A 24,308-nucleotide genomic window follows, 5' to 3' on the forward strand; every position below is an offset into this window, starting at 1 on the left:
AATTTTTGCATATCGCAGTTCAGTTTGCAAACAGGTCATCAAATATTTTAGTATTATGTCATCATTCTCTCATTGGATGAAAAGCTAATTTAATTAACTGCAAATATATTTAATAATTTGTAATTTTTGTTACTTGAAGAGAACATATACACTATTTAAAGATGCAGCTGCACATGCTCTCACAGGAAAGATGAAAGTACAATGTTCTCATCCTTGAATTACATCAATGGTGATGAGATATTGTAAATGAAAACCAGACAAAAGCCAACATGATAGATGACAACATAAGCAAATTTGAGCTCCAAATCCTAGATTTTATCAAATATTCTCTAATATTTAATATTAACATATGTCTTAGGGTATGACTAAGCCCTGCTTACATCACATGTGATATCTCAAGTTACAGTATCTTGGATTACTCTCTTTGTTTTGGTCAACAGTTTGTGCTGTCATATTAGAGAATTCATTTCACTTGTCTAGACTACCCTCATCTCTACCTCTGGTGGATTATTTACCATTACCAAGAACTTTGAAGTTCATAATGAAGGGCTTGCTATATATTTTTGTATATATTTATACATATAAATTAATGTTATTACAGAAAACCCACTTTATATTATAAAATACTTTAGGTGTAGCAAAAACTACATAGACTTGACTCTCCTCATAAATAATCTGCATTTTTCTTTATCATAATGTCACTTCAGATCCCAAAGGATTTTCATTTGGTGGACCATTTTGGCACTTGCTCTATTGTTGCAATAAATGAAAACATCACTTAGACAGTGATCAAATTGACTGTTGATGACAAAGTCAAAACTCATGTGTAATAATGTATCATCTACAACTCATGTGTAATAATGTATCAACTACATACACAGCACAGATAGTACTAAAATGTAGTTAGCATATTCCCTACAAGAGAGAAAACATTCTTGCATTATTCAAAAACACCAATTCTTAGCCCTTGCAGCAAAACACTGGAGCAAATCAGTAACTTTCTGTCCTCTGTGTAAAAGTAGAATTTACACTGACTGAAACAGAGGGAAATTTTCAGTTGTTCCTCATTTATCATAAGCACACCAGGGCCCACTGATTTTCTTGACCTATCACTAAGCTGTGAAACCCAGGTCTGATCCCAAGTTTTTGATTTCAGGTGTGCACCCTTATCATGGTCTGGCTTAATACAGAGTAGCAAAACAGAGGAGGGGGGGTGCAGCAGCTCCTTGGTAGCCCCTAAGGGTGTGCAGGTTGGAAAAAATGCCACAGTAGCTCTAGCCAGGCCTTTAACTCAGTTGATCAGGAGACTGGGATGACAGAGGTATCTTCTGCATAGTCTACATTCATCCAAAAGAGCACTTGTTCTACTGGCCATAGATTAAACACAACAACAAACTGGAATAGTCAGAACTGCTGCCTCATGAAGAAATAACAATATAGGTAAGATCCAGAATCTACTGGATTTATTCTACTGGAATATTAAAATGACAAATCACAAGACTAAGTAGGTGAAAAGGGGAAATGAATACCCTATGCAGAAAAAAAAAACCCAACAGAGCATTATTTCTGAAGAGCTACTAACAGTTCATTTTTTTTGAGAGACCTTACAAGATTAGGGATCAACATTCACATTAAAACAGGGTAGGTAGAGATATCGGACTAACAAACTGCATTGCAGAATCCAGAACATACAGGCCCTGACGTTCCACTAAAAAATGTGAGAAAAGAGTAAAGATGCCGTCTAAAAGTACTTCATTCTACTTTACTAAGCTTGAAGGTCTAAACATGCCCAGTAGAAAAAAAAATACTTTCTTTCCTCAAATACCTATGACTTATACTTGAACGTTTTCTAATACGTGTGTAAACAGTGAGTAACCACGTGCACTCCTATGTCTGAGACCCATCTCTATAGGAAACCTACCAAGCAGGAAAACCCCCAAAGAACAGAGCCCAGGTGAACAAGCAAACTGCCCTCCTATATGAAATTCCCAGCTAGGTGGGAAGTACATCTAGAGCTCTACAAACTGGCAGCAACGTGAGATGAAACCCGTGTGTGTGCAAGAAACAAAGTGACTCATTAACAGTTTCCCAACCCATATTTATTTCTAGTGGAGGAAAGATTAAAAAGCATGACAAGGGCAGGCTTCACAGTAAGGTTTGAATCTGTTAAACCCAAAAAAAAAAAATAAAATAGCATACTATCAACCTCACCTCTATATACACTTGCACCAGAGAAATGTCACAAATACGTGCAGAAGTAAGAAGGATAAGGTGAATTTAATACAATACTTTTCTGTCCATCAGCAAATAACAAACTCTTCACAAAGTTAAAAAACTCCCACTATGCTCCAAACCACTGTTATTTTTAAATAGACTTTATAAAATTGGGAAACACAGAAGACAAAACTAATTCAGTTTCAAAATTTCAAAAGGGTAAACAGTGATGAGGTAATGAAGTGGCAGGTGCAGATTTTAGTCAGTAAATTCAATACAGACATAAAAGTAATGACAAGAAATATGATCTCACAGAATACATCTTTTTGTAAGATTTCAAGTTGTAGATAAAAGTAGCTTCTACCTCTAACAGTTTGCTGGAGACTCGTGACTTCAAACATCTGTCACTAAGGAAAACAGTATTTAATAATAAAAAATAATAACAAAAATAAAACTGACATACCAAGTCTACTACGAATAGGCCAGCTTAAAGATCTGTACGTATACCTACAACATGGACTCATTAAGGAAGATTGTTGCTAGTTCAGTGCTGCCAGTGGTCACAAATACTCTAACAGAATAATGTAAAAAAGTGCATAACTAATAAAGTTTGTCGTTCTTTACTATTTCATCAACTTCTGGGCCATCTACAATGACCAAAGAAAGCCAAATAATGCGAGCACAATCGTGCAACATGGGTTTTAATTGAAAAGCAAGCCCATGCATCGCAGAAAGATGATGTGATAGCTACAGAATGAAGGGCTGTACTCGCTAAAGTTTGTATCATCCTTGTCTAGCACTGATGCTACTCTGTTCCTCCTTTCATTGTCCCTGTGCACATGAGGAGCAAGGGTCTGCTGAGTGTAGTACCTTCCTTTGCACTTGTAAGCAACGAATGTTGCCTGAAAAACTGTTTTGAAGTGGCTGTTACTTCGTCTCTACTTGCATCATATTTAAATTAACTTCAGCTGTGAAAACGATGGGCGAGCGAGGTTAAATTCCAATTCTCTGTCTCATGGGATTTCAAACAGGCAGATTCAGTCGGGGGTGGGCATTAACTCACATGTATGGACAAAGAACCAGACTGTTCTACATACTCGGCGTTCTGCAAAGGTCCGCTGTCGCGAGGCGAAGGGTTTTTTTTTGCTTAGCCCAAGGACAATTACATTGCAAGCCTCTGAGCAATGATTATGAACATTAAATCAGCCGCTGGCTCCTCAGAGCGACGTGTGCCGGCCACACCGCACACCAACACTGCATGTTTATGAATCACGGAGGATCCGAGCACCAAGTTTTTGGGTGCCTGCACCACAACCGCGGAGGTAAATCCTGCTGAGGGACAAGCCCCGGGCCCTGCCCGGGGAGCGCTCCTTCCCCGGCCGAGCTCCGCGGCTGCCCCGCACACAGACCCCCGGAGCAGCCCCCAAACAGGGATCCCCGGAGTGGCCCCCGCACGCAGACCTTGGGATCGGCTCCCACAGAGACCCCAGGAGCAGCCCCCGCACACAGATCCCGGGATCGACACCAGGAGCGGTGGGGCCGGGGCAGCTCCTCCCTCGCCGCCTGCCCACCCCACCCCACCCCGCGCGTCCTTCCCCGCCAGCCCCTTCCTCCCGCTCCCCAGAGCCTTTTCCTCTCCCCCTGTCTCCTCCCCCCCCCGCCCCCCCCCATATTAAGGTAACTCCCAGGAAACGTGGAAACCTGTTAATTATTTTTTTTTTTACCTTCTTTGGCTTTTTTTCTCCTGGCCAGCGTGCCGCCGAGCTTGCCCAGGAAGGAGTCATCCTTCTTTCTGGACGGAGGGGATTTAGGGGTGGGGGACTTGGGGGAAGAAGGGGACTTCTGCGGGGAGGTTGCCATGCTGGCCCGGCCGCCGCGGGCGCTCGGGGACGGAGCAGACGGGTCCGAGGCCCCGGTGCCGTGGGAGGCTGTTCCCGGCTCTGGAACGGAAGCGGAATTATTTCAAGCATTTGAGGCAGCTCCTGCTCCGCTCTCCCGGCTCTCCAGCTCCTTCCCTCCCTCCCTCCCGCCCGCCCTCCCGCCGGGGAGGGCCCGCTCCCCTCGCACGGCTCCCTGCGGGCCCCGGCTGGTGCGGGGACCGATCCGCTCCCGGGGGGGCACCCACTGCGTTTTTGGGGGGCCCGGCTGTGCCCTGGGACACAGGACAGCGCCTCGCCCCGTGGTCCATCCTCTGCCCTTGCCCTGCCTTGCAGCGGAGCCAGGCACTGACTGGGTCTGGGTGGTCAAATGCCCCGGTGTAGTGGGGTGCCAAAAGTTAAAGGCAGGTACGGGCAGAGTGCCAAGGCTCAGACAGCTCAGCTCACCCACAGCTACTCGTAGGTGAAGGCTCTGAAGGATGGGAGGGTCACAGCTACACCCTGCACCAGCAGAATCATAGAATAGTGGTCTGGGTTGGAAGGGGCCTTAAAGATCATCTAGTTCCAACACCCTGCCATGGGCAGGGACACCTTCCACTAGGCCAGATTGTTCAAAGCCCCATCCAACCTGGTCTTGAACACTTCAGGGATGGAGCATCCAGAACTACCCTGGACAACCTGTTCCAGTGCCTCACCGTCCCCACAGGAAATAATTTCTTCCTAATATCCAATTAAATCTACACTCTTTCAGCTTAAGACCATTCACCCTTGCCCTATCACTGCCTGCCCTTGCAAAAACTCTTTCTCCAGTTCTCCTGTAACCTCTATTTAGGTACCAGAAGGCTGCTAGAAGGTCTCTCCAGAGCCTTCTCTTGTCCAGGCTGAAAGGCCCCAACTCTCTCAGCCTGTCTTCATAGGAGAGGTGCTCTGACCCTTTGAGCATCTCAGTGGCCTCCTCTGGACATGCTCCAAACAGGTTCACACCATTCTTTTGTTGAGGACCTCAGATCAGGACACAGAAAAGATCTCATGAAGTAATAAATTGTCACTAAATAGTTTAGTGCAAGTTAGAATTCAATCTTAGTAAATACATTTAGGTCTTCAGCCTATTTTGCAAAGCAGCTCCTCTGCCTGCAGGTTTGGTCTATGTCTGTGGTGAGAGACAGTGGGCATCATCACATCCACTTCTGCAGAAGAAAACAACTGCTGTAGTCAGACCAGTACAAAAAGCCAGTGGGAAGGAAAGGTGACTTAACACAATGGATTGTCTATACCAACCCTGCTTTGATTTGCAGATGAGTAGCTTAAGAGAGAAGTATGTTTAAAACAGATAATTTGCTGTGCCTGGTTCAGGAGGCACCCAGGACTGCAACAGCATTAATGTCATCTGGATGCACTACTTTCACTTACCACTTAATCACTTGATTAACAATTCAGGCAAAAAGCCACACACACTTCATGCAAATATCTAGCTATCCATTAGGCATCATAAGTGAAATGAAATTACCATGAGGATATTTCTAAATCGGCTAATAATTGTTGTGTTTTTACAAGCCAGTAACATTGGTTAGCTGATGAGGGGTAGACATCAATGCCTATTTGCTGCATGCAGTTAGTATGTGCCCTGGAGAAAAACTTTATTCATCCATACTGCCATCAGTTACAAGCAGGAGTGAGCCCAAGCCATTACCACAATCCTTTCCTTACATTTTCTGTCTGGTTCACAGCACCTATTGTGTCTCAGAACTGCTGTCTATAGAATTTAAGTCTGAATTTCACACATTACTCTCTTTTTACAGAAGTGCTGCTCACACAGTGTATGGATTAGGAGATAAACAGTTCTGAATAATTTTTAAGAACATAATAAAAGGTGATTTCAAAAGAAGGAGAAATAAACTCATCAAACCCCTTTTTATATGCCAGCGAATCTGTGGCATTTACAAACAGAGCAATGACCCAACTAAATCTCCATTTGGAGCCCAACTATACATAGATGTCAACATTTTGTAGGCACAGCAGAAGAGAGAGCATTTTGGCAAGCACAAGTGTGCTTGCCTTTGTACCTCTAAAGACAGAAAGAACAAGCCAGATACCTCATGAACAGGAATGGATGCTGGGTTGTGCAGCACAGGGTAGTCAGAATTCAACATGTGTTTGCCAAGTCTCTCAGAAAATAGCTGAAAAGACCCAGCATCTTTCCTATTTCACTACACTCAGCTTATGAAAATACAATATTACTTACTTAATAGCTTCATGAACTATGGGGGTTTCACATCACAAGGGGGAAAAAATTAAATGAAATTTACTGTGTTTAAAATCCACTTTGTCAGATTTAGAAAAAGAAATACAGTGGGCTTTATATAATAATGTGAAAGTAACAGGCAGATTTAATTTTACTGTTTTGTTTTGGTTGTTTGTTTGTTTTTTCTAATGGGTTCCTTTCAGGATTTATTTATAGTTCTTTGTGTATAACACTATTGCAGTGTTTTTCCAATTGTGATGTTTCTCTTTGAGGATAGTTACAGCATTTTTTTTCCCCCCTGTATCTTAAGTTTAGAACTGCATATGCTACCTTTTTTTTTCTTTTTATCTGGGAATATATATGGACATATGGCCTTAAATTAATATTGCATTCAGCACAAAGGCCTTACAGATATGCACAGTGTCTAAGTTACGGCAGATACAGGAATGAGTTTTTCTCTGCTTTATATTTGACAGTTGAATACCTTCATGGTCACGCTCCATGATCCGAGCACAGGACACAGCAGTCAGCAGGCTGCTGTTCAGGCTGGCCCTGCTGCACCTGGCATATAAAATCCAGAGCAGACCATGAGAGCTCTCTCCATGCTCCCTGTCAGCGCCTTGTTCGTATAGATGAGCCAAACATCAGATCAAATTAATTGTATCCTGATCACATATGTACTTTTACCAGGCAATAAAAGAAGGCTAAATCCCCTCCCTCCCCATACTGCAAATAATTCTTATTCACCTTCATATTTGTCCATGCACAGCTGTTTTTTATTTCTTTTATTACAAAACTCAGAACAATCAGGAGCAGAGGTTTACTTTCTGAATGGGATGGAAGAGGCAGGGTGGGTAATATCCCAACCACAGCCTAGGCTGGTAAGAAAGAGCAGCCCAGCTGGTTAAGGCTGTGCAATATCATTCACTTGTCTTACGGCGTTCTCCTAACACTTTTCTCCTAGATGTACCTCTGCTCTAGCCTTTTGGCCATTTGATCATGTAAAGTTAATGGAAGTGGAATATTTAAAAGCGCTTTATCAACTTACTGCCACTGCCGTGATTGCCTACAGTAACACCCTTTGCTGACTTCAGGAAGAGGAGAACTAGATCAATGTATACCCTTTTTTATTTTCCTAAGTATTTGCAGTCAGCCTTCTGCTGACCTGCCAGCTCTGTGTGGTGAACTGCTGAACGTGCCCACCCCACCCTGATAGTTAATAGCACGGTAAAGGAACCCGCTTAGAAAATAAGGTGTTTCCATACCAGTTACTTTGCAGATGTTTGATATCTATTTCTTGACTAGGATTTTCCCGAGAGTGCCCCAAAATACCTGGAGACAAGAGCTCCTGCACACATCCATGAAGAAGATATGCCGGGCACCCACTCCCTTCGGTGCGGTGAGGCAACGCTGTGGGCAACGCTGTGGGCAACGCTGTGGGCAACCCTGTGGGCAACCCTGTGGGCAACCCTGTGGGCAACCCTGTGGGCAACGCTGGCGCCCCAGGAGGCTGGGAAGCAGGAGCTGCCTCCAGCCCTGCCCTGGAGGACCGCGTTTTTGATTTCACCAGGCAGTGCCACTCTTCTTCACGTGGCTGTGGGCAGTGGCCATCTCTGCACAGTGCTGAGAGAGGCAGCACAGGGAGCAGGCTGAGGCACAGCCACACCTGGACGGCAATTGTACTTCCACATCTGTATTCCATACTCGCACACAAAAGCTTACACATCCCAAAGGACTTTGCTGCATGTGACTTCACACTCTGCAAGACAGGCCCAGGGTTGACTGATCATCTCGATGTGACTACATTGTAAAAGCAGAAAGCATCAGTGTCAGGGTAGAAGAGCTCCAAATTTTCATTGCCACCATCATCTAAAACTCACACTGGAGGATAAATTTGTTTCCAGCTCACAGACTGAATTTAAAATTGAGCACGTGCTCATGCTTAAAGGAGAGCTATGTTTTCTACTCAACTTATAACTTCTTTGAGATAAGAATCTTCTCTTTAAGTAATATAACAAAATAACATAGTTTCATAAAAGTAACAGAGTATTTCTGACTAGATTCTTAAAAAGTACAATGTATTTTTTGCTGTAAATCAAGGAGCAAAAAAGACAGACTAAGATGTGATGAGGAAAAAAGTACATGAAAGGCAAAAGATAACATGTTGCATACAGTCACAGAGATTAATAATTTGAAAGTTTCAATGGAAAGAAAGTGGGTTTTAAGCTTTTTTGGTAAAATGAGAACATCATCCTCATATTTAATTCTTCTGGTAACATGTTGTTTGATCAGTTATTTATAAAAACTTGGGTAAGTTTACTTGCACTTACAACTGGCCTTCTTGAGATAGCTTTAGAAAAAAAATTACAACCTTTTTCATAATAAGCTTTACTTGTGCCCTTCACTTGAGCCTGTAATTTTGTACAGCTGTGTTATATGAATACTCCAGCAAACACATTGCTGGTGTGCAGGCTCATCAGGTTTCTTTTTGTAGTTCTTTAGAAACAACAAGAAACCACAATTTGTTCATAAACATCAGGCAAAGAGATTTAGGTGAAATCCAGCAAATACCTTGCTCATCACGAAATATTTGCCATTATCTAGGTTCATGAGATGTGGCTGCCATGAAAACTGTAGGGATAGTATTTGCATGCTAACATGGCAAACTCATTGTGCTAAATGATACCAAAATGTATGGTCCATGCAAAATCCAGCAGGGACAGCTTTAAAACTTAACAGTAGCAAAGTCTCAAAACATGTGTAGAATCTCCAGTCTTCTAAGCCACATCCTGTTACTTGCTCAAGCAAGAAAGAAAACAGAATATATCTTTCTGGGAAAAAAAAGACTATTAAACTAATGTGAAAATCTTGGTTGGAATCAGATATGCATTGGGCTAAAAAAGTAGAAGTTTCAAAGCACAAAACCTCTAGATTTGTTTCCTGTGCCCAGAGAAACCCAGTCAAATACACTAAAAATCAGTGAAGTGTCCCTTCGCCTTGGGGCAAATGGATTGGTCTTGATTCAAATAGTAGTTCACAAAATCCTTCTCTCAAACTTTGTATAGAATCACAGAATTGTTTAGGTTCAAAAAGACCTTTAAGATCAGAGTCCAACCATTAACCCAGCACTGCCAAGTTCACCACTAAACCATGTCCCTAAGCACCAACTGTGATTCTTTAGACCTCTGATCTTTTGAAGAAAGGACAAGGAGAGGGTGTGTGCTGTGATAAGGAGAAGCTCAGTAATTCCTATGAGAGAACTTCTATCCTGCTCCTGGGCCAGAAAAATCCTCCAGCTATTGACCAGCTGGCTGAGGAGCCAATGTGTCTGCAAGGCTTTCAACATGGATAAGTGTTTGATGTATTACTTCCAGTAAACCCAGCAGGCAGGTTAATTCCTATACACAGTCCTGAGAACTTACATGTGGTATTACAAGAGAAGTCACCACCTCTGAAGCACACAAGATGGAAGGGAAAGGATAGGAGATGGAAAACTTCAGTTCAAAGATGCCAGAAATTACCTTGACCTGCGAAGAGAAGCAGCTGTCCATCTGCCCTCTGAAGAGGAGAGAACTATCAATCAGTTCAGAGTCATTAAGCAGAGGACAATGGTGCTGGCACTAACATAAGCCCAAGTCTTGCTTATCCACTTCTCTCCTTTGAGCAGCACATTGTCTTGCTCTGTGAGGCTCTCCCACTGGTAGAAAATAACAAAATGAGATGACCTGATAGAGGTAAAATTAGTGGAATTTGAAAAATTACAGTTAAGGTTTTCATCACCATTTGAACCATTCAGAGACACTTTCCTTTTGAGTCTGCAAGGAGCTGTTATAATTTTTATATAATTATATAATTTATTTAATTGCCTAAGGAAATTAGCTGGTGAATTCCTACGTAACATGTGTGGAAGTTGTTAATCTCATGGGGTTTGTAAACTCTTGTGTTAAAGATAGAGTTGAATGCCCACTAACTTGTGTCAGACTGTCATTATTTATAAACTACAAAATGAATCTGTGCCTTGCAAGAAAGTGTGATTTACTTACCAGTAGATGAATTAAGAAACTGATACACTTTTTACCTATAGATCTTTCCCCATCACACATTATTACACTGCAGGTATCAGTGGAGAGAAATTGCGACGGAAATGATTTTGAAGCTTCAAGAGTGAGATAGAATTTTATTTTTTCAAATAGAAAATTGCTCACATTCAGTCCATTTAGACACACTCAGTACATTCCAGCACATCACATCATACCCCAAAATGACAGTGCCAACAACTTAAAAATGAACAAATCTATTATAAATTAGTGAGCCAATTCACAGAAAAGATGGAGCAGCAAGAAGACTCATAACCAAACCAGTGTTTTAATACATTTCTAATACAAGCCAACCATATCAAATTGACCTGTGAACAGTGCACATAGCTTCCCTTTTTTTTTTTCCTCCTTCTCTACTCTCACAATACACAAAGGCCTGCTTTAAATAACTTAATTAAGAGTTTATGATTTTCTAAATCACTTGCACAGTTTATTTTTGGTTCTAATCTTGTGAGGTACTTAATATCAGGCAGGGTAACAGTGGTCCGACAGGTTTTTCCACCCAAGAGCAGACACATAGTTTTGGGTGAAGCATGTATTACAACCACATGACATCCAGAAAACGTATTTTTTTAGCAAAGAATATTTTTGAAGTCCCTAAAGTGCTGATGGCCCTCAGCTTCTGTTGTCTCTAACACTCTCAGGAACACAAAACTTTGGAGCTAAAGGGAAAGCACCCTCTTGTATTTGGTTTTATAGCGGGACAGGTATCTCCTGTAAACTGAAATCTCACTTTTTAAAAATACCTTGAAAATATTATGACTCTGTTTTTCTTCAGAAAACCACGATAGATGTTCTAGACCATCTTGTTCTACAGGATAACATGAGGCTTCTAGCAACAGTGATAAACCCCAGAGATTTTCACCATGTAACTGGAAATATTAGAAGATTTCAACAGAGAAAACCAAAATATTTATTGCTGCTCTGCCTCTCCTACTTTGTATCAATCTTGAGTAATAGACTTAGTTGAAAAAAAAATCAACCACTGCAACTCATCTCAATAAAACTGTCATCTGAAGAACAGGCATGCTTAGCCTATGATTGACAGGAGAAAAAAAAGATGGTAATTTTGGAACACATTCAAGGATTCTCCTCTGTCTTTCCACTGTGATGGAAGACAAATTATACTGTTAAAGCCCTGCCTGCTATGTTTTGAGGGTATCCCTTCAAGTTGTGGTAACTGAGAACCTTGCTTAAAATCTTAATTCATATTTTATTGCTAATTATTTACCAAATTGATAAGGCTGTCTACTCTACAATGCACAGCTTTTCCTACACACAGCTGTTAGAAATACACATTTTTCAACCAAAATCAGAGGCAACATCCAAACTGTAAAATGTAACCAGGCACTTATCCTCTTTAAACAGTCTAAAAAATAAATATGAATACATAAATAGTGCAGAACAACAGCATAGTCCTTGCACCAACAGAGGTATATTATTCATCTGTAGCCAATAGTAAAAACTTGCTTTTATATTTAGAATGAGTATTTCGAATTTCTTTAACACAAAAAAAAAACCCAACCCTGAAGATAATTCATAAGTTATTGTGACAGGATCCAGTGTGTCTGTTACCCTACAAGTACTTACCAAGAGGTTTTTCAGTTTAAAGCTTTTGTAACAGGAATGCTTCTAGCTTTGGCTGTACCGTAGGCAAATGCTGCACGTTAGCACCATTCATGAAATAATGAGAACATCGAATCTTCTCAGAGCATGAGGTAAAATCATATTCAAAAATAAACAGTCTTTTAGTTTCTCTTTTTTTGTTTGTTCGGTTTTTTTCCAGTTTGAAAAATCTAGTGCATCATACATACAGTTGGGAATATTACCAGTCTTAAATTGCAGAATTACCTCAGATTTAAGAAAGTACCTAAATCAGGAGGATTTCTGCACAACGGTTTTGCCAATATCTACAAATGCATGTACAAAAAACCACAGGAGATAGTTCCTTTAAGCTAAAAATATGCATATATTCTTAAGTAGGAAGATAAATGCAGTTTAAATATAGCCACAACATTTTCTATCAAATGTTGACATTACAAATTCAACATTTTTTGCAGTCCTTTTCAGGAATTATTCTCAGGGAGATCTTTAACTGCTATAGCAGCCATCGCTCCCTACAGTACAACTTGTGATGTGTTTTATCAAGCAATTGTAAAGTCTACCATACTAAAGGCTACCCTATAAATATCAATTGGGTCTGGACTACTATTTTTAAATGATCTTTTATTGTATTTTAAAGACCTTAATCTCTGACATACAGAAACTTTTTTTAGCATGTAACAGCTTGAAGGGTAGTCACCCCTTTGATAATCCCTTACTGTTTTACAAAATGTAGGGATTTAATATCACTTTAACTCCTTGTTCAAAAACACACAGTGCAATAAAACTTACAAATACCTGAAAAATTAATTTCTGACATTGCATTTACAGTAGTTTTAGTGAGTGCTTACATGTAGTCATTAGTCAAATGACTCTTCCTCCACCAGAAATAAAAACTAATCCTATTTTTTTATATGAGATGCTTGTTTCTTGACTTTTGCATAGCTGACCATGGCTTAGCTGTGCCAAAATATTAACAAAACCACACACAGATTGAGACAAACAGATGGACAGTAATGCTCTCTCAAAAATACAAAGTGATGTCATCATGTTCCTCAGAAACTCTACTTTCAGCATTAAAATAAAATTCCAAGAGAATAATAGAGCTCTGATTTCCCTTTCACAGACCCTGATGCCCATCAGACAGGCACATTCAGTTCAAATCTGTATTCCAGTGATCCTTTAAGCTGCCAGTGAAATGACTCACTCCAGTCTGAGCAAAAGAACTGCTTAAAAGCTTTTGATAACAGAACGATATGTTTCCCAAATAAGCTGATTTTAAATTTGAATTCCTTCATTTTTCAGAAGACTGTATCTCTATGATTGCGAATATCACCAAAATGATGTTTATTTGCATGTGGCTGTTTAAATCCTGCTCAGCTGGTAGCCTCTGGATAATATAAGGCTTTCAAAGTGCTGGTCTTCTGCTTTTTCTTTCACTCTCTGCTCCTCTAAGGTACACACAAGTTTGTCTCTTTCTTCAACCACTTTCATCATCTCAGTAAAAATTTCATCCTCCTCGTTCAGATCCACCTCATCTTTAAGGCTGTCTGAAAGATCACAAAAAAAGTGATTAAAATCCAGATCGCTGTTTGCATTTTAACTGTTAGAGCACAGCTTGAATGAACATTATAGTCAATGACAAATGAAGGCAATAGCAGTAAATACTTTTCAAGTTACAGTTCAGGGAAATTTTCTCCTGCATTTAGGCCATTTGAAGTTGACCATTAAGGCTCCTAATGTCTAGAGTAGACCTTTTAACAAAATTTGGACTGGAAGGGATAGGAAAAGCACTGCTGGTTTATAAAAACAATTAAGATGGAGTTTAAATTTAGTTTATAAGGTAAAAAGCCCAAAATGAAATGTAGTACCTGTAAGAAAATAGGAAGTATTTTTCAGAAAATGTGTTAAAACTGCCTTCACTCACAATCCACATGCCTAAACACAACGGGATATTTTGGAGTATTCAGTGCTCTGGAACCCCTCTTGCCCCTTGATTCCTCCTCCCCATGCTTCTTTTTCAAAGACCAAATGAAAGGACAAGCCCAAACTGTAATCCCAAGTACCTAAAAGCCATTCCAAAATGCTGTGGCAGCCAGCAATGCTACACAAAAGCAGATAACCTCTTTTATTTAGGCAGCTGAAGAAGTTACTTTCCATTGCTGCCCATCATTGCATGTTAGCTGGACATTAATGCCTGGAGAGCACAATTAGCATAATTACACGTGCAGTGCTTCTGATCCAGTTCAGTGTAGAGCTGGGCAGGTCAGCTCAGCTGTCTTCACTAGGAGTCATATAAGAAGATCTCACAAGTCACATTTTGCTGGCTGAGCTGCACTGGCAGAGAGCACAGGAGCCTCAGCCATCCTGGTCCTTTCTGGAGCAAAGAGGGATGCACACAGACACAGTCTGTCACCGTGGACTGGAGAACACCGTCCCCTTTGACTTACCATCAATGGCCATTTTCTCCCTCAGCTTTTGTTCCAACCTGCTTTGGTGGTCCTCCAGTTCTAGCTCTTGGGCTCTAGGTACAGCAAAAAGTACGTTAAAGAGTAAGCTTTTTTTCAATAAAGACACACATGTTATTTCAACCAAGAGATTTTGTGTTCTGTTTATCCTGTATTTTCCCCTCATGGGCAGTCAGAGCTAAAAGGTTTGCCTGTGCCAACATCTCCACAGCAGAAGTACCACTACCACCTTTTGCATCATGTACCAGATTCAGCTCCCTCATACAGCGCAACACTCAAGGCTTTTAACCATCTGTGCTTTGTTGGTGGCACCCACGGTGTTATTCTGGATAGGGCTGAATACTCCCACACACAAAGGGCCCTGCCAGGCCCTCTGCACACAAACAGGTCCTGAGGCAAAGGAATTAACACAGGTGAACACATCCAGACAACAACTTTTTGTGTCCTGCGGGGCTGAAAGCTGCCTGCTTTTGCTTTTTTAACTGCGCTTTGCAGGCAGTGTGAGCAGGAAGCCTTGCTACCAAAACACCCAAGGGCAATTGAAGGGGCAAGAAAATGTTTGGCCCCTGGCAGCATCAGCACAGATGGGGAGAAACTGATAAATAGCAACAAGCAGCCCACGCTGGTGTGAAATCCAGGGCTGAGCAATGACTGCTGCAGCTCTCATTGCCTTCCCACACTGCCCACAAATAGCAGAGAAAATAGCTGAAAGTCACCTCCGCCTGTCTCTTGGGTGTGTTTCCAAGAAGGCGAGGTGAGGGAGCTACAGCAAATATTGTTTCCATCAACCACAACAGTGGCATCTAAGGCAGGATTTATCTGCTTGTTTCACTGCTGTAGTGAATTCCTAGATCTTTTTTCCTACGTCCAGTAAAAACTGAGATTAACTTGTCAGACTACTTTTCTTCCACAGGAGAAAGTGCCCCAGTGCTAAACTCACATGATGTAAAGGCATCTATATGCTGTGTTGGTTCAGAGCATCACATAGGATTGAAATAATTGAACCACTGCAAGAGGGAAGGATGAGGAGGGCTCAACTACAAATCTGCGTTCAAAACAGATTGTAGCTACTCTAGATATGTTTATTCCAGAACTGTCTCAAACTGCAGCACACAGCAAGGTGTTCAGGTGTATTGTGAGTACACTTTTACCCCTCTCCCCTCCCCATCTTTAACACTAATGCTTGTCTTTACTTACATAATCAGGAGCTCAGACTCATAACGCATTAACTTATTCTTCTCCAGGACCAGCTCAAACCACTCATGTAGCATCTGAGTTTCATCCTTTGTGCCTGAATCTGTAAAAAATAGGAGACTTTAGTGTGCATTACCAGCTTTCTGTCCAATGCTTTTACCAATTAATTTCCCTTTCAATAGTCTTGTGTAAGCCAATGTGAGCTCAAATGGAGATGGTTTTGCTATATGCAACTTACATCAATAATGACTGGGTACAACAGTTTTGTTGTACCTTTGTTTGAATGTTGTGGCTTATTGCAGATGAAGATGCACCAGATTTTAAAACACTTTTAGTTTAAAGATTTTCCTTTCAAATAATCACATAGACTTTCTTTTTAGTGGGCACTTTGTCTTTCTCTTGCCTTTGATAAGATAGTTTCTCTGTTGAAACTGGGCTTCAGAGCTGAACTATATGTCTAAGTGGATATTCCATATCCCATTAACACAATTAGACTTCAGGATGCACATGCTGGCAAGTATCAACTTAGTCCCTGCTTCCAGTGGACATCAGGAAATTTCCATTAATTTGTCAACTGGCCTCTAAATCTGTATCTGCTTTGAATGAGAAATCTATGATTATTGGGTGGTTTTATAACACTTTGGGCCAGGGCATCAGTGGTAGACAGTATAAAGACACAAAACATTAGATGGTCTTTCTCTCAAAGAGTTCAGAGCTTGACTCTGCATTGCAAAGGAGGATGGAGGATGGATCTCTCTCACCAGGTGAGGGCCTTTACTACTCCTAAAATACCATCTGTACAAAACTCTTTGGCAATGAAAAGCCCCCAGGAGTTTTCAAATGGCAAATCAGAGCATATATGTATTTCTTTTTCTCATTGCCCTTTTTAACCCTCATCACTTCGCGTTTTCCATTCATTTTCTCCACAAAGCAAAACCACCCCATCGCCCTTAGATGCAGAATTACAGCAACAGTGATGGCACTGTCAACACACCTCCCACGTCTGCTTTGTGCATCCACTGCCTGATGCCACAAAATAGCGATCACTCATAGGAAGAAAATGCCTTACACTAGTCCAGGTTGAGGCAACAATTTAGGTGACACACTGGCACCTTCAGAGGCATAAAACCAAGAGCCAGCCTGTGCTCCTGCCCCAGCATGTGGTATTTACAGACCTCACTATGCATTTTAGAGGCAGGGACAGTCAGACCCTGCAACAAAGCAAAAGGAGGTGCCACCAGCAGGCAGGGGAACACAGGTCTCTGCTCCTCAGTCCTTACATCACACTGCTAGATAACAAAGCATAAAATCCCCATAATCCAGCTTGTCTGTTTTCTGGTGGTGGGAAACTTATGTGATTTCTCTTTTAAGAGGACTGCACCTTTATTTCAGATGACTGAGAGCACTGAAATTTAAACCCAAAGGTGTCAGGTTCAAGCTCCAGAGACACCAATTACAAGAGCACCATTAAACTAGGTTACCAAGGGGAGAGACACCAGAGACAGTTCAGCAGTGTTTCTGATGCCTTTCTGTCATAGTTTTGACATGTGCTTAATTCTTGGCCCCAGGAATTACCCTCTTGTCTCTACAGCTTCAGCTGTCTCTCACTTTATGTCAAAGCCAGAGAACAGCAGTTTGAAGCCCAGCTCCTTTGGGCAGTAATGATCTGTATCCAGTGCAGTCCTTCAGCAATCTTCCTGAGCATGAGGGAGATTGTTGGGTGTTTGGGATCACCAGCCCATTTGTGTGCTTTCACCAGCCACCATTATCCCAGGAAATGCAGGTCACTTCCTGCCAGTGTCAGAGGAATTACATGGGCCCCCATGCCAAGGACCAGAGTCGTGGTGGCTTGGGTGCAGTTCTGCAGTTTCCCATCAGGACTTGACCCCAATTGGAAATCACCATGGAACAGAAAGATAAAACAGGAGAGAGCAGAGCAAACTTGCTTCAATTTCTGCCTAATTCCATTAAAACTTGGAAGTAATAGATGTTTTCCTGTGGGATCTTCCAGGTCAGCAAGTGGGGATAAGTGTCTTCCCAGTGACTGCTGGAGCGGTCCTTGCTGGAACATGCCAGTTTCTCACAAATCCAATGCAAGATGCAGCATCAGCTAAAAGAGTCCTAGGTCTTTGTATGCCACCATAAGAAGTTATCATCAAAATTTGGTCTATATTTTACTGTCAGTAAAAACATTGCAATTACAGGTATGCATAAGTCCTGCACAGACACAGAGGGTTACTATATCTTTTTTGTTTTCTTATTTAGGCAAAAATATTCCTTCTTTTAACTTTTCCACGTCACACTTTAAAATCTCTGTATCTCTAATAAAGGACTGTGTATTGTGGGTTGACTGAGGTAAGTAAAGATAATGCACTTTGGAAAAAAACCTCATTTTAACAAAATCCTCAGTGCAAGCTGAAATAAAAATAGTCCTATTTTTTTTCCACCTCCTCCATCCCACAGAATGCCCTCTAAGTGTTCCCAATGGCATTTTTCCCCTGAGTTTTTCAAATATTTGTTACTAACAATGTTAATAGTTTTTTAAGTGTGATGGAGTGCTTGATGCTTTCTAAGGGCAGAACAAGCCCATGAAGTATTTCATGTAATGCAGTGCAACAGATCTTAAAGGTTAGAGGGAAAACAATTTGTGAGTGTATTTTTCGAGCCACATTGTCTTTTCCTTACAGCATTGCTAAAGCAAACCTTTCCTCCTGGTTTACCCAAGTCTCCTGTAACTGAGATCCTTTTGAAAGTCAAACATTCTTCTAATGACATCATAAGTATTTCTATTTCCATCCCTTTTGAGGGAATGACAGGCTGCAGAGGAGTGTTTCCTGAACGCTGTTCTCAAAACCTAAACCTTCTGTTCTCCAGAATGATGTCCCTCCACATAGTCATGACACAGTAAAGGGGGCTTGGCCAGTTTGCACCCTTTTAGGAACAGTTAAACCTCATATTCCCTATTCCTACAGGTTTTCCCTAGATTTCTTTTGACTCCATTGAAAATTCCAAGAAACCTTGGATATGTTCCTTATGAAATCGAAAACTAGCTACAACATGTGCAAATATTTGTTCACCTTCTAAAACATGGAGAGATTTCTTAACGTTCTCTCAATGTAGATTTTCATCTTTACCATCATTCTTCACGATTTATTTAGTCAACTGATCCATTATGCTAATTTCAGTGGAAAACATGTTTTGAGCTTTTATTTCTGTGTTTTCTTGTAGGCAGAAGATCTCCATAAGCCTCCACAAATGTCAGTGGAAAACAAAGAAACGGTACATCAGTGATTTATTATTTGGTATTTCGAACCAGAATAAAGGGAATAACGAGCATGAAAAATTATTCGTAGGACTGATATTATGTCTTTTTTTTTTTTTTCTTTTTTTTAATGCATGAATTGTTGTCACCACAATCAGAAGATCATCAAAACCTCATTTTGCTCATCAGTCTTCATGGCAGTTGTTTTGCACCCACGCGTGTTCTCTTCTAATTCAGTTGAGGAGCTAATGAATAACTCCCCCTAACAAAGGGGCCATTCATCCCGGGCTTACAGAATTATTAGAGGAGAGTTGCGTAAATGTCACTGAAGACTAGTGTTTGCAGGCCTGCCTCTAAATTTGGTTATTCACAACCTTTGCAGCTCAATATTATTGCTGAACTGTGATCGTTTTCTAATTGCCTTAATAATACCTATTAAATCACTTCAATTGCATAAGCGCAGACCTGCTTAAATACAACTTAACCTAATAAACACTGGTCATTCATTAAAGAATAATACTCATTATTTTTAAGAAGGCCGAACAGAATATTAAACTCACCAATTCCTGCATCATTACCCATATGCTATTACAAGTAGCAAAGCACTCACATTTTGTTTGGGAAACTTATGGCTTCGTGCTTTTGCACCAGGAGAGTTATTCAGAAACAGTAACATCCTATGTCTCAGTATCTGCCCTATTTGTAACCGGCCAGCTACACAGAAACAATCACCAGGGAGGAAAAAAAAATAGTACTTTCACCTTAATGAGGGCAATCCAATTACTAAGGATGGTAAGAGAATGAGAAGCATCGATCTCTTGGCAGACAGCCTTCTTTAGGAAATGCGATTGTCAAAACAGCAAAAACAAGAGGTGGTCTTAGGCCATTTATCCTGGTATTCGGTGTCTATCCCAAGAGCTAGAACATTCTTGTCCTTCTATATTTTTGAGGTTTCCAAAAAACAACCACCTTTATACAACTCAGCAGAAAAAAAGCTAATGCTTTGAATCCTCAAAGCCTTTTTGGCAGACTTTCTCACAGGCAGTAAGGTGGGTAGAGCTTGATAAAAGGTTATGCTTTAAGAAAAAAGATGCTAACCTTTTAAATAACATTTGAAATAGGCTGACACTATCAATTCTAGAAAATTAGTAAATAAATATAAAAGGCTGGGTAAATGCTCTCTTGCTGAACTGATTAGTTCAGTGTCAGACTAGGGGCAATAGCTGCTATGAAATAAGGCATTAAAAAGGCCAGCATGTAGGAATTGGGCTGGGTTGCCTAGCTAAGACAACAACAAGATTAGGTGCCAAAACATATCTAGGTTTTTCGTGTTGTGCAACTGCCTGTCATGAAAACACAAGGTTCAGTTTTCTGACACAGAGGTAAATACAGACACACTTGCACTCAGGTTGTCAGCTCACCAGAGTCCCTTTAGCACAGAACCACAGCCCCCTCTGAAGTTCCTTACAGGTATGTGTAGTCCCATCCTCATTTTGAGCCTGGCAGGAGCCCCCAGATGTCCCTTCCCTCTCTGAAAGGTCTCCCCAGCTTCACCCCGTGTGTGCTGGGGAGCAGTGGCAAGGCTGGGCCAGTGGCAGGACGCTGCAGCCCTGGGTGCTTGGGACTGTCAGCTCATCAGAGGGAAAATTTTGCTTCTGGTTGAGGCCAGGATGACATCCCTGTTACCTTCTGCCCATTCAGGGAAAAGCTGCACTGTTAAGGTCTCTGTGCCTGCGTGCTGCTGTTGCTATAGCATGGCCACTGGCTCTAATCATATTAATGGCATTTCACACTCCAGGAGAAGTCATTAAGGACTCTGTTACTAGGCACAGGCTGCTGCTGGCTTGGTAACTGAGATACAGCTCCTGGAAACCTCCCTATAAAAGATGAAATTAAGCTCAGGATGGGACTCAAAAAAAAAAAAAAAAAAAAAAAAAAAAAAAAAAAAAGGCACGTTAGGGAGTGGGGCAAAATATAGCTTCAGGTTCAACAGCAAGGTAAATAATTCCAAATCTGTGATACCCAACAAAAAATTCATAGCATTCAATGTAAAGATGCGTGAGCTAACAGAGCTCAAAGAAAAAGGTTAAACAATTATTTTTGTCCTTCCAGTTATTGTTCCTTTTCAGATTTCACACCAAATTATTTCATGATAATCATTAAATCCCTCTGCTTTGAAACAGGTTAAAAAAACCACTGCCAAACAAAAAACCAACTGCTCTGTGTACCTGCTTCTCCTCTTAGTTCTCTCTCCAGTTCGACACCAGAAATCTCCAGAGCTCTTTGTCTTTCCTCCAACTCTTCTAGTTGGCGTTGGACTGCCTGCAAAATTGTAATGATATTAAAGCTACAGACATAACTTCAAAATTCAGAGACAAAAGATGGTCTCAGTGGTTAGAGAAACAGCTTGAAAAGGTCTCAGAGGAGCCCTGGCTCTTGCCAACTCATTGAGTGTACCAGGCGCCTAAGCAATTTAATAATTCCACGAGGTATCTATGGCATTTTTATGTGGGTAAGTATGATAGGTACCAGAAGAACCTCAGTTTTTCTGAGCTTTAGCTCTCCCATTGTAAATCAGAGATCATCTGGGTCTCACAGGGTGTAAAAAGTCAATACCTTACATATTCAGAGACATATTCTGTGATGTTACATGAATAAAGCTCATATAAATATTGAAGGTTTACAGCTAGAAAGCTCTGCTAGCTATTTTGCTGTCCACGGGTTTTTGTTGTTTGTTTTGCTTTCATATTTCACAAGCTTTCAACCTAGAAAGAAAAGGGTCTAATAGCTAAGAAGTGATAATTCAGTGACACTTCAGGAAGGACTTCTACATTCATTGCCCATCCCTTTTTAAATAAGATTTTTCAGAGGTGTCATGGGGCTAATAGGCATGAAACACCTTAAAAGGTTGAAATGTCAAAGATGTATGTTCAGCAGTTCCCACTTCAGGCTGTGTTAGGGCATTCCAAGCCAAACCCTCAACAACAGCCTAGCAAACATGTGAGATGATTCAAAAAGTTTGGACTTGATTGTTTCCCCAAAGCAGTAAAGTAAGAGAAGGCATGTATGCATCTAATTTTACCTTGAGATAATTTACAATTCTCAGATAAAAACTACAACATAGTTGCTCCCACTTTGTATTAAAACACATCTGAGACCAAACTGTGCAGAAGCGCGTTCACAAATCTTAAAGTCTAACTAGAAATAACACTTCAGCAGAGTCCAGAGCTTTCCCAGCATTTTCTGAAGAGCAAGGCCTGTACAAAATGAAGTGACTTTCCATCATTAAAAAAGAAATCAGTTCACTTCCATTGTTATGGCAGAGGGGGAACAAAAGCCATTGCTGTATTTTTGTATCCTCCTGCTGTACATAGAGGGAGTAGCTGAGTTTCTTACATTCTATGGGGTTGATGTTATTTCCCCTTCTCTTTCTCTTTTCAGTTCATTCTCCTCTTATAGTTAGTCACTATTCCCTATTGTTCTTCACACACAATTACAAAATTAGGATGATCTGGGGTGCACGTGGATTTGTCACACAGAGGGAGATGCAGGGCCTGCCACATACACCTTCCTACTCCTGATAGTTGGGGGAACTTCAGCACAGAAGGCAGTGAGGAGGAGTGAGGGGAGACGCAGAGCCCACTGTGGGCACCCCCATCCTCACTAGTCACTCTTGGGAGACAAAGAGGGCATCTGCAAGCTACATTTTCACCTGTGCTTTGTGAAGCCTCTTCAGCTCCTCTTGTTTAATCAACTGCTTTGTCTCCTTCTCCAGCTTCCTTCTCCTTCTGAGAGCTCTTTTTGCCTACAAAAGAGAGAGAGAGAAAAGAAAAGGTAATCAAAGCATAAGTACACTAATTACAGGTTTCCTCAAACCTTCCCCAGAATTACAGAGCCGCTGAGGTTGTGACAAACCTCTGGAGAACATCTAACCTGATCCCCAGCCCAAAGTGAGGTGAGCTACTGCAGGGTGCTTGGGGCAACCTAAGCAAAATGAAACAAATATTTACATGCATTTGCTTACACTGACTTTAAATCATTACAAGCTCTTAATGCAACCCTAAGTGAGTGTGAACTGTGTCTATCAATAAAAAAAATGTTTGAATCACAAAGCTGACTCTATACAATATCCCACCATACATGGCCAGACACCGGGTGAGGGAAGCACCAGTTTAAGGAAACTCAAACCCATTTCTACTGCTACAGCTGCTAACTAGAAAAACTCACTTTGGATCTCTTGTAACACAGTAAGAGGGACACAGCTGAAACAGCCAGCCATCACTGGACACCACCTGAAGCCCCATGAAACCTTCCCCAGTGCCACTTCTCTACTGCATTACACAGGTTTTTGCCTTTCCCCAGGCACCTGTTGCTGCTGCCAGGAGACCTGGGCAGCAAATGCTGCAGGGTTGGTTAGGGAATTGCCTGCCATTGCTCTGTCTTGCCTTTGACCCAAGCTAACCTGAAGTGCTTCAAGGCTGTGGTGTTCCTATTTTGGAGGAGACAGAATATATGAGCACCATAGACAAGATAATTAAATAATTAACCAGCCAGGAAGCCACTAAAATTTTTCCCACAGAGTTTTGCCAGGTACCAGTGGTGGCACTGACAAAATAGCAGCCAGAACTGGTAGGAGGCAGCTGAAAGAAACATGTTGAGTGGGGCACGTGCATCAAAACTGAATCACTGCTAATGTCCATGTGTGACAGCTGCTTGTTCACTCCATTTCTGGCAGCTGCCTGGAGAGCTGCCTTCTCCCTGCCTGGCCCTGCCTGGACTGTGGGGGTTGCTTTGATCCAGGTGGCTCCCATGTCTCCCTTCTTTTCTCTGTTTTGTTTAAACCTTATTTAATTCACCATAACGTTATCCTGCTATAGATTGTCCTTCCTGTAACAGGAAAAATGAGAGAAGATGTCTGACATCTCAGCGCATCCTGACACTGAGCCACTGGTGACAAGTGCTGTCACACATTGCTGTGCTTCTTCCTCATGGCATTTAGGTTCCTCTGGAGTTGCACAACTAGGTTTCCATTCAAAGTCTCACTTCAGCTTGGCTGACTTTTCCATGTACTGTACTTTGTTTTCCTTCCTCTTCCCAACACCCCCTCGCCCCGCCAAAAGGCAACAAATCGAAAGGCCACCTCGTACTATCAGTTCCACTCACAGATATCCTTCACAGTAAAGAGGTAAACACATTTCCCACGAGCTATTCAGTCAACAAAAGCTCTGTTCCCTCACACCAGAGCTGGGTACTCAGAGTTCACTGTGCTTTAACCCCGCGGCTCTTGCTCACCACGGGAGGGCTCAGGACACAGGTGGGCAGTCGGCCCTTTTGGTGTAAAGGGTCTGGGTG

The 24,308-nt window shown here is 41.5% G+C and overlaps 2 protein-coding genes across 2 annotated transcripts in view; both read right to left on the reverse strand.

Annotated features, from left to right (window-relative positions):
- Positions 1 to 4,233, reverse strand: part of PARVA (parvin alpha) — a 63,128-nt gene extending 58,895 nt beyond the window's left edge. The window contains exon 1 of the mRNA XM_032691272.1: positions 3,939 to 4,233. Coding sequence (XP_032547163.1) covers positions 3,939 to 4,074 — 136 coding nt within the window. The 5' untranslated portion in view covers positions 4,075 to 4,233. The remainder of the gene's footprint in view (positions 1 to 3,938) is intronic.
- Positions 4,234 to 10,490: 6,257 nt separating this feature from the next.
- MICAL2 (microtubule associated monooxygenase, calponin and LIM domain containing 2) overlaps positions 10,491 to 24,308 on the reverse strand; it is a 148,673-nt gene continuing 134,855 nt past the window's right edge. Inside the window, exons 34-38 of the mRNA XM_032690415.1 lie at positions 22,669 to 22,761; positions 21,185 to 21,278; positions 15,698 to 15,797; positions 14,483 to 14,556; positions 10,491 to 13,582 (exon numbers count right to left, since the gene is read on the reverse strand). Coding sequence (XP_032546306.1) covers positions 13,398 to 13,582; positions 14,483 to 14,556; positions 15,698 to 15,797; positions 21,185 to 21,278; positions 22,669 to 22,761 — 546 coding nt within the window. The 3' untranslated portion in view covers positions 10,491 to 13,397. The remainder of the gene's footprint in view (positions 13,583 to 14,482; positions 14,557 to 15,697; positions 15,798 to 21,184; positions 21,279 to 22,668; positions 22,762 to 24,308) is intronic.

This window comes from Chiroxiphia lanceolata, chromosome 6 (genome assembly GCF_009829145.1).
Source record: "Chiroxiphia lanceolata isolate bChiLan1 chromosome 6, bChiLan1.pri, whole genome shotgun sequence".
Lineage (NCBI taxonomy): Eukaryota > Metazoa > Chordata > Aves > Passeriformes > Pipridae > Chiroxiphia > Chiroxiphia lanceolata.